The sequence below is a fragment of the Histoplasma capsulatum genome, assembly GCF_000150115.1.
Source record: "Histoplasma capsulatum G186AR genomic scaffold supercont2.10, whole genome shotgun sequence".
Lineage (NCBI taxonomy): Eukaryota > Fungi > Ascomycota > Eurotiomycetes > Onygenales > Ajellomycetaceae > Histoplasma > Histoplasma capsulatum.
In genome coordinates, this window is record NW_025544810.1 from 907857 (window position 1) to 925723 (window position 17867).

Below are 17867 nucleotides of genomic sequence, written 5' to 3' on the forward strand. Positions count from 1 at the left end.
TCTGGACCATTTCAAGCACAGTTGCTCAGTGGCATGTTAAATATTAACTACCAACCTGGTATAAAAGTGGTGTCCTTACGGCCGTAACATTTGGATATACATGCCATTAGCCGCGGAGCTTGTTCTCAATTTCTACCTTTTTTTCGCTGTCAAGCAAAACTTCTCCTTTCTGGATATATTGTCAAGCAATTGATGTTAAACCGTTTCCCTTCACCCTATTTTCCGTCTATTATACCATTTATTTAACGTTTCCATTTTGCATTGTGTCTCGGCAAGGTGGCTTCAGCTTCACAACTTCGCTAACACCTTAAACAGCGAACGCCATGTCTGCCTCGGGTACTTGGCTTTCACCACTATGGGACTACCGATATACGTCCCCCACTCCCGAACAGCTCCGTGAGCGGCGCGAGCTCCTCACGTTACGTGGTCAATATGCTCAGCTATCCACCCTGCTCCTGATTTTGTTCTTCAGCGCCTATAGATTGGGCGCACGACGGATCAGAAGCAGCGGCAGAGGCAAAAACCAAGATGCCAAGTCATCCTCATTGCCATTATCAGTATGGCTAGATTCTCCACTCATGCGCAGTGGGGCCGAGACGAGGAGACAGTATCTCGTCGCGACGGTATGGATGGCGTGGTTGCTTGCGCTTTCGGCTTGGAGGACGGGTAATGGTATGGATACATATATATTCTCCTTATTTCCTTCACGCCGCTCTTCTATATATCTCCTGTATATACGAAATAGGTTTAAAACACCCTGTACACATGCCAAGAAGGACTTCTCCATGCTGACGAAACAACAAGACTACCTTCACTTCACCAAATCGTTGGGCCACACCGCCCTCGCCACAATCCCCTTCAACCTTCTGCTCTCCCCCAAACTCTCCACAACAACCCACCCCTTCAACCTCGTCTGCTCCCACCTCCTCCACCTGCCTCAGACCCATTTAACCCCCTACCATCGCCTCTTCGGCCGGCTAGTCATTCCCACGCTCATCTCCCTGCACTCAGCGCTGTATCTCATGTTCTTCGTGGAAAATGGGGTGCTGGAGAAGAGGCTCAATGACCCGGATGTACAAATTGGGATTATAGGGGGTTGGATTTTGGTCCTGTTATGGGGAACGAGTGGGTGGGTAGTGGGGTGGGTGAGGGGTCAGGGGAATCCGACGTCAAGATCATTAGGGTCGGGGTCGAAATCGAAGCGGATGGCATATGTCGTGCATGTTGCGTTGGTTATTGTTCTTCTAGGAGCAGTGTATTTCCATGTTGAGCATGCGAGGAAATTCGTGGTGCAGGCTCTGATGATTTATGGGGTTGACGTCGGGAGTTGGGTGATTAAGCGTTTATAGGTCAGGGGTTAGAGTATGATTGAAAGGCCAGGTTAGTGTCCAAACTTTTTAGGTCTGTTGTTCCGATGTGCTCAGATAGAATACTCTGTCGCGGTTTGTAGGGTTGTGAGATTAGGGTTGTGAGATTGGGGTTTTCATTTTGGAAGGGGTTGGATTAGAGTGAGAAAGGATCCTATTACAGAGAAGATATTAACTGATATTCGCAGAAGGATGAGATGTGTATTGTGCTTGTATATACAATGATGAACGAATTGCTATATTGATAGGGATAGAAGATAGTAGATACAACAGTGATAAATAACAGATGAACATGTATCGTACACACAGTCACAATATGGTGCTGGAAGAAAGAAAATACACAAAGAAAGGTAAATGTGATACGAGACCAGGAATTTTGAACAATGCAACTTTGGCAGATCAGCTTTGCTTGCAGATGATAAATTGTGGATTGATATCATGTAATAAAATGGTTTGAGCATGGTAGGGAATATCAGTCAGTGTACAAAAAGTGGAAAGATGGTGCCAGGTAAGAACAATTTATGATGGAGCAAGCAAAGAAAAAATCAAAATTCTCGAGATAAAAATAATGATCATAAGCAATAATATAACAAGACCAAAGTAGAACAATTTTTAGATGACTTTGCTGTGAATGACACCTACAGCCAGGGTAAAAAAGCCAGACGCAATCAGGTGCTGGCCATCGCAGAATAAATGAATATTAAACAGCAGAAATCTTGCATTCCATCACCCATAGTGGATACAACCCCTTCCATAAAACGGATGGTTTATAGTAGTTGGAAGAGGATGCAAAGTGTGCACGTACTGTATATGTGCAAAGTAGTTGCACCAATGACGGAACCGGAAGGACATGCCAGTACATTGGCAGCGGAAAGCCACACATCCATTCCGGTCATCCCCTCATTTCCACAGTATCTCCTTCTCCTGGCATTCTACGACTAGGAATAGCTCGCGCCTCAAGCTCGGGAGGCCCACCACGCGTTTCATCAAGTAACGCAGACTGGCGCCGGTGAAGCTCCTCGAGGCGCTCCACGGGGTTCTGTAAGTCTCCAGTATAAGTAGGTCAATCCAAGGAGTTGCACGAACGCATCGATCGTGAAACGCACCCAGTTCTCCTGCGATGGGACACCAGCGGCAGGGGACAAGCTGTCATCATCCTCTTCTCCTTTTCCTCCTTCGATCTTGGAATACGACTTGCCCATGTATTTCGATCGCTGGATAGGTGCAGGTGTAACAGGAAGACTGGGTCGCTCTATTTCCGTGGGGAAATCTGTGAGCCTTAGGCTGGGCCTTCGGCCTTCATGTTCTGTTCCGAAACCGTCTCCGGTGGTGCTGGTTACCCCACCTTGTAAGACCTGGACTTGCCCCCTCCGCGGCCTTTGAATGGAACGCATGTATCCCACAATTTCGGGAATTTCGTCCCATGCGTTTGAGTGAACGTAGTTCAGCCACGGATCCATAGAAGGCGGTGGGCCAGTTGACGGTGATGGTGCAGAGTCAGGTAAAACCTCTATTCCATCTTTCCCTTTGGCTAATAATTTTGAATGTGAATCTGATGCTATGCCGGGTTCTATAGATTCGTCCAAGAAAACGCGGGTAGGTTTTGGGGCGTAAGTTTCCCATGGGAATATGGGGGCTAATGTTTTTGTCTTTTGCTGCCTAGGGGGTACTTGGTAGTACATATTTTTAGGAACCTCCGGGTATGACTTTGGTGGTTGGAAAAGTTGAATATCCTGTGACATAGCGTATGTATGTGAAGGTAAACTGAATGCCTCGGGTTTAGAATCTGTGGGGGGAGGTGCCCTATAGTTGTTTGTCAGTATCTGTATGATTGTATGAATATTTTCCGCCGTATCTCATTAGATTTGGAGATGCATACCGGGAAGGGTCCCATTCAGCCTTTGGCGGTGAGAATGATGTCTCTGGTGCCGCCTTAGGTGACTCAGGCTCCTCGGAAGAAGCAGTGATGTGTCCAAGTTCTCGTTGTTTAGTCGATTCAGTGGGCCCCTGTGGCAACTGTTGAAGTGCAGGTACGTCTGTCATGCCGGTAATAGGAAGGCTTTTAGGAATTGATATTTCCTTCGAATCGGAAACGATATCAAGGAGAGGAGCAGTATGTCGGTAGACCGACACATGCTCTTCGCCATGGACGTATTGTGGGACAGCGCTGATAACAAAATCATGGCTCTTTTCAGGGGCTTTAGGTTGGGGGATAAAGCTCGTTGGTCTGGCTATAATCGCACTATTTTCATCAGAAACTGCAGAACTGTCAATTTCTAGTACATGTGGAATTTTGGGCGAGAGCGCGCGCCCAACGTCATGCAGTTCGTCGCCTTGCTGGATGGCTTCATCAGCTTTAGCATGATGAACTCCAACTTCAACTCCAACTTCAGCAGGAGTAGAAGCCGAAGAACCAAGTGGGTGGACATGAGTCTGTGGTCGAACTTGTGCATAGGACGTCTCGGGGGGATGTATGCTTTCCAACGATTCAGCCGACTGATCCCAATCACGCCCACCTGGGGCTCCGGGAATCTGTTCTGCATGAGCTTCAGGTATTCGACCAGTAGGCTTCTGCCCCATCACGTCAGCTCTCACGACTCAATCAGCAATCTCTTCATCAGGTCCCCCAACCCCCATGGATTGAAAGACACAGTTCATACATACCACTGGTTTATAATGTCTATCGTAAGTGGCCCACCACCTCCCCAGCAGTTGATTATACGGACTCTCAAGTGGGAAGGCTTGTCGCGGTAAATTCCACGGCTTCTGCATGCCAATATAATGTACTAGACTAATATTGCTGCCAAAATGGCGGAATGCTGGAACATACTGATAATGTCCACTCGGAGTACAGTTGTAAATGAAGCTCAATCTGTCCCATTTCTTAAAATGTATATTCAGCAGGCCCTGGTCCGCCCCATCAAAGCTAATCCCTCTCTGAGCAAGAGCAAGGAGAGAGTGATAATCCTGCATGTTGGGAGTGAGCACCATGAGCCCAGTGTTAAAGCAGTCTGGCCAGCCGATATCAGGCACGGCAGCAAAGTGGGTCTCGAGCTTGAGAAGCTCGTTAGGGGCCCTCAGAGATACCACATCGGCATCAATGTACACGATCTTGCTGTATTGAGTTTGTCTCCAGAGCTCAATTTTGGAGAAGGTTGATATTAGATCTGGCCTGTTCATTAGGTATAGGTTCGCGGGGTTTCGATTGACGAATCGGTTGATGGGGATTATATCGTCGTAGATGGCCTTTTATACGTTTAGTGGGCGCCGGTTAACAACATATTGCCAAACGAAAAAAAAAAAATAAAATAAAATAAACTAAAATAGCAAACAATAAATAATTGAAAGGACACATGTTATACCTTCAGCTCACCGAGCGTCGAAGGCTTGAGGGAGTCCAGCGAAACCAGCACAACGAGCTTGGCTTTGGAGCCCGAGTCTCGCAGCGAATGGGCGAGCACCATTGCACCTAAAAAACCGCGACATCATGATAAGCAGAGGGGGGGAAAAAAGGCAACTGTTCATCGTGAACAACACGTCTAGCTCTCGGATATCTCGTATTTATTTACCTGGGAGGTAATTATCGCTGAGCAGCATCTAGACGCAGAGTCCGGTTAGTGGCTCATCAGGCCCTCATCATTCACATTATTGTAGGTGCAAGACTCACGGTGCAGTAAACAGCTTCACCCATGTCCGCCATGACCAGCAGGCAGTGGCAAAGACTGCAATTTGCGCCTGAGGCCCGAAGAAGATGGGAAATATGACGGATGAGGAAGGGTTTTCGACAAGAATCACGGTTTCCGATGGGAAGTTGGTGAACCCGTCTTCTGCGGAACTCGCCTGATGTGTTACTGGCGTCTGTACATGGATCGCACTCCGCCGAGAAAGACAAAGACCGGGATGACTTTTATCTGAGCCATTGGCAGCGACATATGAGAGAAAAGCAGAAGAGGGGCAGTCCAGCCTGGAATCCCGACAGCGAACGCGCTGTATCACAACAGGGGCGTTGAATTAGTTAGCTGGCTAGTTAACAGTTAGCAAAAAATGACATAATTCGAGAAGAGACGGCACGAAAGCTGCGCTAATGCAGCTGATATTTACTTGGCGGCCAAATGATGGCAATGTTCACGGAGGATTCAATTCCATCCAAGACAGAGAAAGCAGATACACATGTCTCATGAGGAGTTGTTGATTACTTCTGCAACGCAATAATGGCAAATACAATCGTTTCTCGTAGCTAACTTGCCGCAAAATCCAATTCCAACATAAATGAACATGCCATGATAAATCGCTTCCCAATTCCACCCAGATTCAGTGGAGCAGGAAACAAGCCAGGAAACAAGCCAGGAAACAAGCAAGGAAACCGACAAACACCTCCCTCCAATTCCTCTCTTCCCTTCTCCAATCCACAATCCGTAAGCTCAAGGCCACTCAGTATCATTCCCATCCCATCCATCCATCCATTCATTTCCTCACAGTCACAACCGCGCCAGGATACACCTCAGCAACCACTGCGCCGACATCACCCTTTTCACCACCAACAGCCCACTCAACCGCCTTCTCAATAGCCACACGCGCTTCAATCTCTACCGGCGGAAAATGCGCCGTCCGCGGTAACATCACCACTTGACTTCCATGCACCAGGTAATCTGCAATCCCTTCCAGCCCCACATGGGGGTCCAAGGCTATATCCTGCTCTCCCCATAAAATGGTCGCATTTGCGCGGAGCGCTCCGATGGGTCCTTCTTGCATAACCATTCCAGTGCTAGTCCGCCGGGGCTCCCCAAGCCCGTATAGGGCCGAGATTACCTCCAGCGACTTGTGCCAGGTTCCTACCGCAGCACCGTGGCGGTAGTAGGAGGCCATGTCACCGAAATTACCTCTCTCGATGCGTCGCCAGACGCTGGCTGGATACTTGTCTCCATCGGCTGTGGTGGTTTTGAATTCTGCAGCACCGGGGCCGAGTGTGCTGGCCATGGATTCTTCGGCATCCCGAATGGTAAATTCGATCACCTTCCCTGCTGCAAGGACGTGCAATGTTTTCAAAAACGAATAGTTGCCCCCCTTGCCTACATAACGTACCATGGGCATAGGGATCTGGAATACAAAAATATAGTCAGATAGGATTAGTTGGCGAAACAGCGGCTTCAGCCCAGCTATTGCCCGTAGAAGAAGGCTGTGGGACTGGAATGGGTTGCGTAAGAATGTTTTAAACATTTTCCTCGAGGATTCCAATGCTCGAGTGAGATTTGACTGAGCTAATGGTACCTGTTCAATGTACAAATATGTTAGCCAGCTGGATACGTTGGAAATAAATAATAAAACATAAAAAATAAGCCTCAAAAGCCAAACATACCAATGGACCATTCGTCAATATAAACCTATCCGCCAACTGCGGTGCTTCTGACGCAAGGCGAAAGCCCAACACAGCTCCCCAATCGTGGCCAACGTAAATCACCTTCCCAGCCTGCCGCTTCTCATCTGCTGCTCTGACTTCGTCATAATCATCATCCGCATCAATCCCATACTTCCTCCTGATAGCGATGAGGAACTCAGCAAGATGTTCCATTACCTGCGTCGCGCTGTACGTTGCCAGCGAATCGGTCCCGCCGTAGCCCGGCAGGTCAACGGCGACAACAGTGCTGCGCTCCCAAAGTAACGACGACGGCAGAATGTGTCGCCATACCGCCCAGCTGTCCGGAAAGCCGTGGACGAAAACGACGAGCGGTTTCCTTGTTTCCGTTTGTGTTGATCCTAGTCTTGGTGACGATAGATCTTCTGAGATGGGTCCATTGGCAACATAGTGGAATTTGAAGCCATCGCGGAGAGTTATGAAGTAGTGGGAGAAACCATCCCATCGCTTAGAGAGGTTCCAGAGGCGGTCCTTCGCTAAGTATCGCGCGTTCAAACAAAATTAGCCGATTGAGTTACACCATTTTTTCTTTCTTTCTTTCTTTCTTTCTTTCTTATATCCCCGCCCTCCTCTCTGAAACATCTAGACCAAACTAGACGAATCGGAATCCTAGAGCAGGTAAAAATCCGTAATATAACACAGATAACTAGTTATCAGATATACTTACCTAGTAATAGCTCCAGCCTCTCCTTCTCTGTCGGCCGACGAAAGAACGTCCCCGCCCATATTGCAATAACCCCATACCTAAAAAAGGTGGAGATTCCATAGAAGGTAGCAAGGGTCATAAGCAGACCCTTAATTATTGGCGTAGATCCCCCCATTCTTGTTTGTGATTGCATTCGTGGCTCAGAGACAGCGGGGGTTTTTAGGAAGGGTATCCCGTTTTCCCAATTCGCTGCAGTAGGATATGCGGTAGTCGAATAATAACGACGATGCTGTTGCGAAAACAAAATGTGGGTATCTCGGTATTCGAATTGGGTAGATAAAACCGAATAGGAAGAAGCAATAGAATGAAGAATGAGCAAAAGCTCCAAATAAGCACAGTAAAGATTCCCCCTCCTGTTGGGTGCGTTTCGATATTATCAGCACACCTATGGCATATAGAATCCCACCCACTTTTACCCCATTCGCAAAAAAAGGGCGCTTTCTCGAATTTTCATACGTCCCATCCACTACGACAGGCCGATAATGACAAGCGTCCGAAAGTATTCTGAATCATTGACCCCCTAGTTTGTATGTACCATGCGCCTGTCTAGCCACTTGTTGCCGGGCTTTCATGGGCGTGGTGCATAATAATAATAGTTGAACAGTCAATGAAAAATTAAAAATAGACGGAAATCAAAATCAACTGAGATCAATGTTCTTACCCTCAGAGAAGCCTTTGGTCGGCTAGATTAACGGATGGTTTAAGCTGTCCGGAGGTCCAGGAAATAAAAACTGAGCTGTTGGTTTGGAAACATAGGTGCCATCGCGGTAAGGAGAATGCACAGCTACATCTTCGACAGACGGCAGCCGCGGCTATTGCCTTGACTATGTTCACAGTTCCTGCAAGTTGACGTAGAGTGATGATGAGAATGATTCAGGGGGATCGATGTGTTTATATGTATGCTACAGGTGGCCAAGGTTGTTTGTTCTTGGCCCTCTGGATGTGACGTCATTACGGTCTGCAGGACTATGTAGTCATTTTAATGCCTACTGATGCCTACGATTCCAGGAAAGTTAATAGGTGCTTTACTGGCATCTATAACCAATCGAACAAGCTGAATAAATGGTTCCAATATCTATCCTTGACATATCAGATCGCAAATATACCACCAAGTTATAAAGGGAGGTGAAAAGCACGGAGCTGAAAAAGACGATGTTCCACTCAGGGGAGGAGGAATAAAAATACAAAAATCACATAAACAAAAAGAGTATATGTATATGTAAGAGAGAAAAATGAAGAGTGGACAAAAACAACGGTGAAATATCGAATCGGACGCATTTGAGTATCCGGGGAAGGTGTAGGACACTCTGCTGGGCCTCCTGGAAGAGAGTAAGTGGACGAGAATCATAGTGACAAATGATTTAAGGGTAATAGACAAGGTGGAGACAAAAAAAAAAGAAAAAAAGGTGGTAAAAAGGTGGATACAAGAAAATTGAATGCAAGATTCAACGTGAGTAAATGCTACAAATCAACCAACCACATCACACGGTGCTAGAGGAGGGAAGGGAAAGGTATAATAAAGAGCTGCGGGATGTAAGTTCCATGAGTATTCCGTGTTTAGCTCAACAAGTACGTGTCTGTTGCCGGAACAAAGCGCGAGAGTGAGCGAGAAGGGAATGGGGAGAGGAAGGGGGAGAAGGAGGGAGAGCAGACCAAAAATTATCAAAGGAAGGGAAGTATCCAAGGGGCCCCGGCGAGAAGAAATAATATAGTATGTAGTGAGAAAAGAAGACGCTTGACAAAAATCACAAAAATTATGTACTTGTAGATATAAACAAATTTACCATCTGACCCAAAAAAATTCAGGTCCCTCATGGTCGTTTCGAGTTACATTTAGGGAGAAAACCCTATACTTTCCCTGTTATCATCCACAATTCTCCCATATCTAAATCGAATTCCACCAGTTAGTCATTGATCGGATCTCAATGTATGAAAATAAAAGGGGAGGGATGACGTAAAACTCACTCCAATAACAACCTAAAAAAATAAACCTCAAGATCATCGTTTCGTAACACTGAGTTCGCCCACTCCTTCCCCTGGTTCGCCAATTTTTGGGCAATTTCCTGTCCCTCCTTCTCCATAGCAAGATATCGTACAGCTTCTACATGTTCATCACCGCGCAAGCTCAGGGGCACATAATGCACCCACGCGCGTAGTCGCTCATCATGCCACTCGCGGAAAAGCGCAAGCTTATATACCAAGCTATTACTTTGCATGAACGCATAGTAACGGCCACTAAACGCGTTTCCATCAATGTCGAGAAGATGCTTGTAGTTCCACGCATCGTGCTGACTAGCAGGTTCCACAACGTCGAAAAACTCAGCTTGCACTTTGCAGTCCTCCGGGTCGCACTGGCCGATATGGCTGAACTTGACGTTGAATATGTCTTTGAATTTTTGTCGCGCGACGTCCTTGAGAACCCATGCATTTTTTCCGCTGGGAGTGGTGGATCTTTCAAGGACCTTGGCCGAATCCAGGCCATTTATCCTTTTGACAAATAACTGCCGGTGCTGTCGTCGCCAGCTGCCTGCTCTTGAGAAACCGCCTGTTGTTGACCCGCGCCAGTACATTTGCTCTTCTTTCTTATCCCATTCGATATCCTTAGCAGCATCGTATGGAACCTTTTGAGCCCAGTACCACGGGCTTGGGTATATGATATCTTGGAAACTGGACACTTTGCTCTGCGAGAAGATGGGGAAGAGGTCATGGACGACATTAAATGCATTGGGGCGGTCGAAAAACCCAAATGTATATTGGAGAGAAGGGGACAAGCATATGTCCGAGAAGGCAGTGCTGTTGGACAGGAAGCCAAGCTTCGAGTAGGAGTAAGAGGTGATATTGTCGGCGGCTGTTCCGTCGAGGTTACGGGCGGGGCTATCCACGGGGCAGGACATGCGCGAGACTATCCATGTGGGCTGGTGCGCATATCGATTAAATTGCGTGATCCTGACCTCGTCGACCCTGTCGCCCTTGTTCATGTCCTTGGGCCGTGGTGACCAGGAATTTTTCGGTGAAGCATTTCCAAGAGCCTTCGGCAGAGCGTTATCCACGGCACGAACCACCAAACGCTGAAGGTCGTCGTGTGGAACAACGACTCGAGGTTCATCATGGACGTTAAAGGCCAGATCCATATCAGGCAAGAATTTCACAAATGGCTCTAGCATATTCTGCAGCGCATTTCGCTTCCACGTTTCACCCTCATCCCCACCCGTTATTTTTGAAACCTTGCCGTCGCGGATCAAGATGGCGATAACACCGTTATCAAAACCAATCACCTCCATCGCTCTCGCTCGAATTAATTTGGGCTGCAGTCCCCAAAACGGTAGAAGAGAATGATAGATCGTATCGAACTCGTCAATCAGCTGCACGTCCCTTTTTTGTGCAAAGTCGAACCACACGTCGAAGTTCGGTGGGGGAGGCATCTTATAGCGGCGGCGGTATTCCTCCACTGCATCCTTGAGCGTCTTCGATTGCCGCGCACGAACATCGTCGAATTTTCTATTCGCATCATCGAACAGCTCGGCGATTGGATGGGATGGCCCTGTGAAGTCATCCGCGGTAATAGGACGTTCGTGAGGGCTATTTTGCTGTTGCTGGTGCTGGTGCGGCTGCGGCCGCTCCTGCTGCTTGGCAGGTTCGAAACGGTTGTTTGTTAAGATCTTCCCCTTGTTTCCACTTTTCACAGCTGCAGCTGGATGCCCCAGGAGCGACAATGAAAGCCCTACGAGGCAGACAATCGCCAGAAGGACGACTAGCCGTTGCGTTCGCATCCCGGTGCGGACATGCATAACGCAGAAGGCAGCAGCATTCAGTTGGATAGCAATGGCATTTTTGAGAAGGCAGGCCGGTGGGCAGAGAATGACGGGTGATGCCGCCTGTGAACGGGAGCGCGCGAGAGGACTGATTCCAAGATTAATGCTAGCTTGCGCGACGAAGAGATGATACTTTTTTCTGCCTTTTTTTCGCGGAGGTGCCAGAGGAGAAGAGGAAGAATTTCGGAAGCAGTCGAAGGCCCCGTTCAGCGGTAAAACGGCGCTGGGATTCCCCCAAAGTAGTAAGTGGCAGCCTGGCGTGCAGAAGGGTGACGAATGCACAGGATGACACACGTGCCCAGGATCTTGGCGCAGGCCTAACCGTGATTGGCTTGGGCTCAATGTCCAGCCACTGCGTCATTGCATTCAAGTTATCTTTTGGATGAGAATGACGAGGGCTCTTAGTCAACTCAAATCCTCGATAAATCAAATCTAGAAGCAAGCAAGCCGCGAGGAATAGAAGTTTGGACAGCGATAACATAGATATGCATTGGCTGCGGTAACATCTACTAGGAAGGCCTAGTCAAACATAACATTTAGAAAATCACACACTAAATACTCCGTGCTAAGATAACGCTAGATTTTTCAAATCAAGAACTCCAGTGTCAGGTATCAAGTTTGAAACCCCCCTGTGATGCCAAGATATCACTAACACAAACCCAGTTATGTCAGAATGCTGCTTTTACTCTACAATTTTCCTCCTTTTCCAGATTCAGAACAATAGATAGGGCATACAGTTGAACGTGGTTTATTAAAACATGAACGTGGTTAATTTTTCGGACTGGAACAACTTTCGGCGTGGTTAATGTGTCCATCAATACTGTGGTTAAAATGTTGAACATGGTTTTTTAAAGAACATGCAATTTTAAACCATGAAGTGACCAGGAGAATGTTGGAATGGCCTAATAGAGGTGCCAATCTAGGTACCAACGTTGTTCAACTTTGGTGTCAACTTATGATTTTCAAGAACAGGAACGCTACCCGCTGCTTGACATTTACGCCGTAGGCTCGGACGACACTCATCAAGTATAACCCTGGAAACCCCACTTTGCATCCTTGTCTACATATGTTAGTTTCTTATTGGAAGTCTGCAATGCTGATTGAATACATGTATTATTAATGTCTCATATTCAAACTGTATGAGGGGAGTTGGCTCTGACTCTATACAACTTTATGGCGGACCACTTAAACACTAACAAAAAGGGAGAGGAGGAATTACAACGGCTCCAATAATGATAACAATAATGAATGTTCACGTGTTAGGAATGCATCTAAACTTGGAGGGTTGCGAGACCATGTAGCTCGACTAGCTCGACGCATGTGTGGAAAAGCGCTGTCTGTTGAAGAACGAGGAATAAAAATGAGGGCGCTAACCCAACCCGAAACCCTAAATCCAAAACCCCAGACTCCAGACTCCACCCTGCAAGAACGGTTTCTTCAAACAGGTGCTCCAGAGATTCACCAGCATATGGTCCTCCATTTTATCCCTTTAGAACGGATATTTAGGACGGAAAGGAGCATCCGATTCTTTTCACAAATGCTAAAATCATAGTTTGTGCCCTTTCCTGGAGAAGAGCACGGATTGCTTGACGTGGCGCGACTTGCCCGTCTTCTCGTCAAAGAGGGAAAACCCGTAATGAGCAGCGTTTGGTGGCGTGTAGACTGTTCCCCGGTTAGGATTGGTCCAAAATAATTGAATCAGTAAATTTAAATGCACGAACAAGGATATTGCCCCGTTCGGCAGGCACTTACGATGCAGAGAAATGGCAAAATTTGTCGGATCGGGATTGGAGATTTTATGCAAGCCCAGCTTTTTAGTTTGTCAGTTAACATTCTTCCAGAAAGCTCTAAAAATAGGATCAAGGAGCTTTTATTTGTTTTCTTTTTTTTTTTTCCCCTAACCTTGTCTGACATGTATGTGACTTGGCCTTCTTTATACACCTTGTCCCTGGTGACAGTCAAGGGCGATGGCTCCCCCTTCTGTACCTTGTCCGACTCTGGCCACCCATATAACGTCTCTCGGAGAGAACCTTTCAGCACCTGTGACGTAAGTAATATTAGTAGACAAATTCCCACTGTAACTATCGAAATCAAAAGGAAACGGGGATCCTCTGCTGATACTAACCTTCATAACACAGTGGGCGTTGGCGTGGTCATGAATAGCGCTTCCCTTTCCAGGGCTCCAGACCAGGATAAGCTATTCACACCAGTCAGCACGCTCATAACACAGAGACCCCGTGAACATCAATTCATCTCAAATCATCAATCCATCCTAACCGATGGTCGACTCCCACCATGGAGACTCACCAGATTACATTTGCCATTGCCCTCATCAACCAGGTTCCTCGTATACGCTCTGCCAGCGTCACCAAAGGCATACCGTTCCCATTCGCTCTCGTTAGAAGTATAGTCCTCCATAAGCTTCTGGATATCCATCGGATCGACGTCGTCCGAGTCTAGGCCTGAACTGGGACCAAGGACCTTATTGATATCTTGTACCAAGCAGTGGAAGGCATCGAGCGGGGTGGGGTCCGGAGAGGACTCGCTGTTCTCGAGATATGGCATTGTGTTGGAATGTTCGTACTTGTTGAGCCGGGGGCTGAATGCAGGGACGAGGAAAAGGGGATTCCGGGGGGATTTTGTGGGGATGATCTGGTGATGATGTGGGGACTATGGGGTTGGGTGTTGGGTATAAATGAATGTAACAATGAGACTAAGACAACGGAAGAATGCGTTGGCGGGTGTGGCGGAGGCGACAGAGGAGCAAGCGGGTGGAAATAATCTTATCAGATGAGCGGATTCAACAGGCAAGAGCCTAGATGGAGTCCAACGGTCCAGGGGGGGAAGTGTTGCTACGACGCTGAAACAATAACGAGCTGCAAGACCTTGCCATGATAATAAACGGACACGTTGGCTACTACTCCACTGCGATTTCCGCGTGAGTCGAAATTTCCGCGATACTGTTTCGGTCCATGGGAATCCCAAGCCCGAGACTACACGTCGGCTGACCCCTCGGGTGACTCACCTGACCTACGCTAGTGCTAGTCACCTGACCCAAATAATTTCTTGGCACAAAATGGGTCAGTTGAGGATAAAACAAAAATGAACTTTTACCTTCTCATACATCTATAATACACACAGTGAAAATGAATATTATAATTCTTTTTTTGAATAATAGAAATTGATTAAATCTTGAATATTATTAAATTGAGAAGTATATATAAACTATGAATGAAAATATAGTATATAAAACTAGTTCTTTACTATTATTTAATCAGTTACTGACTAGTAAGTTACTAGTTAGTTATAAACTCATTATTAACTATTAATATTGCACTAGTGAATTACTGATATATTACTAGTCAGATACTAGTCAATATAAATTTAATATACAGAGTATAGTTATTTAAATTATTTAATATATTAAATTACTACTCTATAATTAATCAATGACTAGTCACTGACTAATCAATACTTTTTTTAATTTATTTATTATTACATAATTCTTAGAGACTTTACTTCACTCTGTGAGTCTGTCTTATATAAAATTGAGTGATTAGTAGTGGACTAGTATTGATGATGGGGGTGCTAGCAGAGGCTCAGGGCAGTTGGTAAGAGCTTGTAAGAGATCAAGTTGGTAAGGAGCTCAACTGACCCTTTGACTAGTCACCATTTCTATAGGGTCAGGTGACCTACACTAGCGTAGGTCAGGTCAGTCACCCGAGGGGTCAGCCGACGTGTAACCTGCCCAAGCCCCAACCAACGGCTCGCTGTGCCTGGTTTTGTGCTTATCGGCCGAATTTCCGCATTTTCAACCACGTTGACCCGGCACTAAGCGAATTCCGGAACTATTCGGGCCGGGAATCACCTGATTTTTTCGGAACTGCATTGCCAAGGCTTGACTAATAGATGACTAAGTCCGATTCTGGACTCAAATCTCAGATTGACTTCGAACTTTAAGCGCGATCATAGAGATAGAGCTACTACATTCCTTCATCGGCTTCCCGGTCCCTCAATATATATGTATATATTTCAACAACGCTTTGCTTTCTAAAAAGATAAAAGTCACAATTCCGCAGTTCCGCAATCATGGCGACGACTGTGGACAAGGTCCGTTTCCCTCTCCTCCTCCTCCATCTTATCGGGAATTTGCCGACTGACACATGATGGCGCCCATTTAGATCAAGGAGATCGAGGCCGAAGTAAGCCTTTCTACTAGCAACCATTCGGAACCTGGGGTCATTCCCTTCCCCGAGACTAACCACCCTACAGATGGCTCGGACTCAAAAGAACAAGAACACGTCATTTCATTTAGGTGCGTTTTGCGCATGGACATTGTGCGCGGAAGCGGGGTAGACTGTGGAGCTTCGCCGGAGCTGATGGACCTGTCGAGCAATATCTGATTTCTTTTTTTTTTTTTTAGGACAACTGAAAGCTAAGCTCGCGAAGCTAAAGAGAGAGCTGCTTACTCCTTCCTCGAGCGGCGGAGGGGGCGGAAGTAAGTTTTGTTTCCTTCTCTTGCTTTCCTATCTGGTTGTTTATCATTTCGTCATTGTGGATGAGTGTTAGCTGACGGTGATTTTTTTTTCTTTTGTTTTTTCCCGCCGCTATTAGGTGGTTTCGATGTTGCGCGTACTGGGGTTGCAAGTGTGTATGTCTCGGTTCCCATTTAACGATGCTGACATTATTTTCTTTAACTGACTTCACTTTTTCGTGTGCTTTAAAGGGGGTTTATCGGTTTCCCATCCGTCGGGAAGAGCACTTTGATGAGCAAAATAACAGGACAGCATTCTGAGGGTACGCCAACGACTAATATGCCTGTTTATTTGCTGCAGCAAGGTCCTAACGGAATTTCCTGTTGCAGCTGCCGCTTACGAATTCACTACCTTAACGACTGTTCCCGGCCAGGTGATATACAATGGTGCGAAAATCCAAATTCTCGATCTTCCTGGCATCATTCAGGGTGCCAAAGATGGCAAAGGTCGGGGTCGGCAGGTTATTGCCGTTGCCAAAACCTGCCATCTCATTTTCATCGTTTTGGACGTGAATAAACCCTTGACGGATAAAAAAATTATCGAGGCAGAATTGGAAGGCTTTGGGATTAGGATTAACAAGTCACCTCCAAACATCGTATTTAAGAAAAAGGACAAGGGCGGGATTTCTATCACCAGTACCGTTCCTTTAACACATATTGATCATGACGTAAGTTTGGCTGATCCATCTTGCGGGAGCTTTTTGCTTATGCTTGTGGTTTTATTAGGAAATCAAAGCTGTGATGGGCGAATATCGGATTTCGTCTGCTGACATTGCCATTCGGTGCGATGCTACAATTGATGACCTCATCGATGTGTTGGAAGCGAAGAGCCGGAGTTATATCCCCGTAATCTACGCATTGAACAAGATAGATGCCATATCCATTGAGGAATTGGACCTCTTGTACCGAATTCCAAACGCGTGCCCGATCAGCTCTGAACATGGTTGGAACATTGATGAGCTACTCGAATTAATGTGGGAGAAACTCGATCTCAGGAGAGTCTATACAAAACCAAAGGGGAAAAGTCCAGATTATTCCTCCCCTGTTGTTCTGCGGAGAACTGCCTGTACCGTTGAAGATTTTGTAAGTTTAAACTTAAAATTTCAACCTTCGACATCATTGGGAGACGCGAAGCTAGCTAACCTGTTTATTTCCGCTACAGTGTAACTCCATTCACAAAACCATCGTGGATCAATTCAAACATGCGATCGTTTACGGCCGTTCGGTCAAACATCAACCTCAAAGAGTGGGACTCAGTCATGAACTTGCGGACGAAGACATCAGTATGCAACAACTCCGTTCCAATTTATATCCCTTATGTGCCGTGTCTTTTACGATAACTGAACCCATTGCTTACAAAAAATCCGTTTGTGCAGTTACAATTATCAAGCGATAGAGATATCAACCAAGATAAAAACGCCCGCTGAAAAAATTATATATATATATAAAATAGAAATTACCCTAGCTATGGAACTAATGAACAGCACCATTTTCCAACCAGGGAGTACCGATGTTAGACAGATGAAACGCAAACGAGCCAATGGCTGTCGGTCCCTTTTGATTAAGCTTCGATGTGTGAATCAGGAGACATCCCAATTGCACAGAAGCTTGGACAATGGTAATGGTTACCCATCATTCCGCCTCCGCATCCACTTCACCAAACAAACAATGGGAACCATAGGGTCGGTCAATGGAAATGATGAGGAATTGGGCAAAAGTTATTTTTTTTTCATGGGGAAATTTCCCCATCCTTTTTCTCACTTTTGAGTTTCATTCTTATATTAGATTTTCGATTTTAGACTTTATACCCAAATGGATATCTATGTGCAATTTCTATACATGACATGGTTGTTGGTCGGGACTATCATCGAGAATGTGTACCGTTTTCCGACTTGTTCAGAATTTTTTACATTTTATCTTTTTTTATTTTTTTATTCTTTTTCAATAACGACATCCATACACTTTTTTTGGTGGGGAGTGCGTGTTAAAGAAAAGAAAATTAAAAAATGGAAATATGTAACAGGTAGTTCAGGGT

At 46.1% G+C, this 17867-nt stretch overlaps 6 protein-coding genes across 6 annotated transcripts; 2 read left to right on the forward strand and 4 right to left on the reverse strand.

The window, feature by feature from the left end:
• Window positions 1-323: 323 nt before the first annotated feature.
• HCBG_06964 (uncharacterized protein) lies at window positions 324-1349 on the forward strand (the record flags this gene model as incomplete). The annotated part of the gene is made up of 2 exons (XM_045434013.1): window positions 324-672; window positions 805-1349. 2 exons carry the CDS (start codon window positions 324-326, stop codon window positions 1347-1349), a joined length of 894 nt encoding a protein of 297 aa, XP_045285494.1.
• Window positions 1350-2259: 910 nt separating this feature from the next.
• HCBG_06965 (glycogenin) lies at window positions 2260-5067 on the reverse strand (the record flags this gene model as incomplete). The annotated part of the gene is made up of 7 exons (XM_045434014.1): window positions 2260-2406; window positions 2474-3170; window positions 3247-3938; window positions 4032-4613; window positions 4730-4836; window positions 4937-4964; window positions 5035-5067. 7 exons carry the CDS (start codon window positions 5065-5067, stop codon window positions 2260-2262), a joined length of 2286 nt encoding a protein of 761 aa, XP_045285495.1.
• A 474-nt stretch (window positions 5068-5541) lies between these two features.
• HCBG_06966 (uncharacterized protein) lies at window positions 5542-8365 on the reverse strand (the record flags this gene model as incomplete). The annotated part of the gene is made up of 3 exons (XM_045434015.1): window positions 5542-6635; window positions 6724-7256; window positions 7448-8365. 3 exons carry the CDS (start codon window positions 7599-7601, stop codon window positions 5832-5834), a joined length of 1491 nt encoding a protein of 496 aa, XP_045285496.1.
• Window positions 8366-9216: 851 nt separating this feature from the next.
• Window positions 9217-12140, reverse strand: HCBG_06967 (uncharacterized protein; the record flags this gene model as incomplete). The annotated part of the gene is made up of 3 exons (XM_045434016.1): window positions 9217-9371; window positions 9452-11650; window positions 12034-12140. 3 exons carry the CDS (start codon window positions 12138-12140, stop codon window positions 9320-9322), a joined length of 2358 nt encoding a protein of 785 aa, XP_045285497.1.
• Window positions 12141-12393: 253 nt separating this feature from the next.
• HCBG_06968 (cysteine dioxygenase) lies at window positions 12394-14136 on the reverse strand (the record flags this gene model as incomplete). The annotated part of the gene is made up of 5 exons (XM_045434017.1): window positions 12394-12960; window positions 13051-13108; window positions 13201-13338; window positions 13424-13495; window positions 13606-14136. The coding sequence occupies 5 exons, from the start codon at window positions 13861-13863 to the stop codon at window positions 12845-12847; spliced, it is 642 nt and encodes a 213-aa protein (XP_045285498.1).
• Window positions 14137-15288: 1152 nt separating this feature from the next.
• HCBG_06969 (developmentally regulated GTP-binding protein) lies at window positions 15289-17674 on the forward strand (the record flags this gene model as incomplete). The annotated part of the gene is made up of 10 exons (XM_045434018.1): window positions 15289-15408; window positions 15480-15500; window positions 15571-15613; window positions 15722-15796; window positions 15913-15949; window positions 16025-16095; window positions 16163-16500; window positions 16559-16915; window positions 16995-17115; window positions 17209-17674. 10 exons carry the CDS (start codon window positions 15388-15390, stop codon window positions 17226-17228), a joined length of 1104 nt encoding a protein of 367 aa, XP_045285499.1.
• Between the last annotated feature and the right edge of the window lie 193 nt (window positions 17675-17867).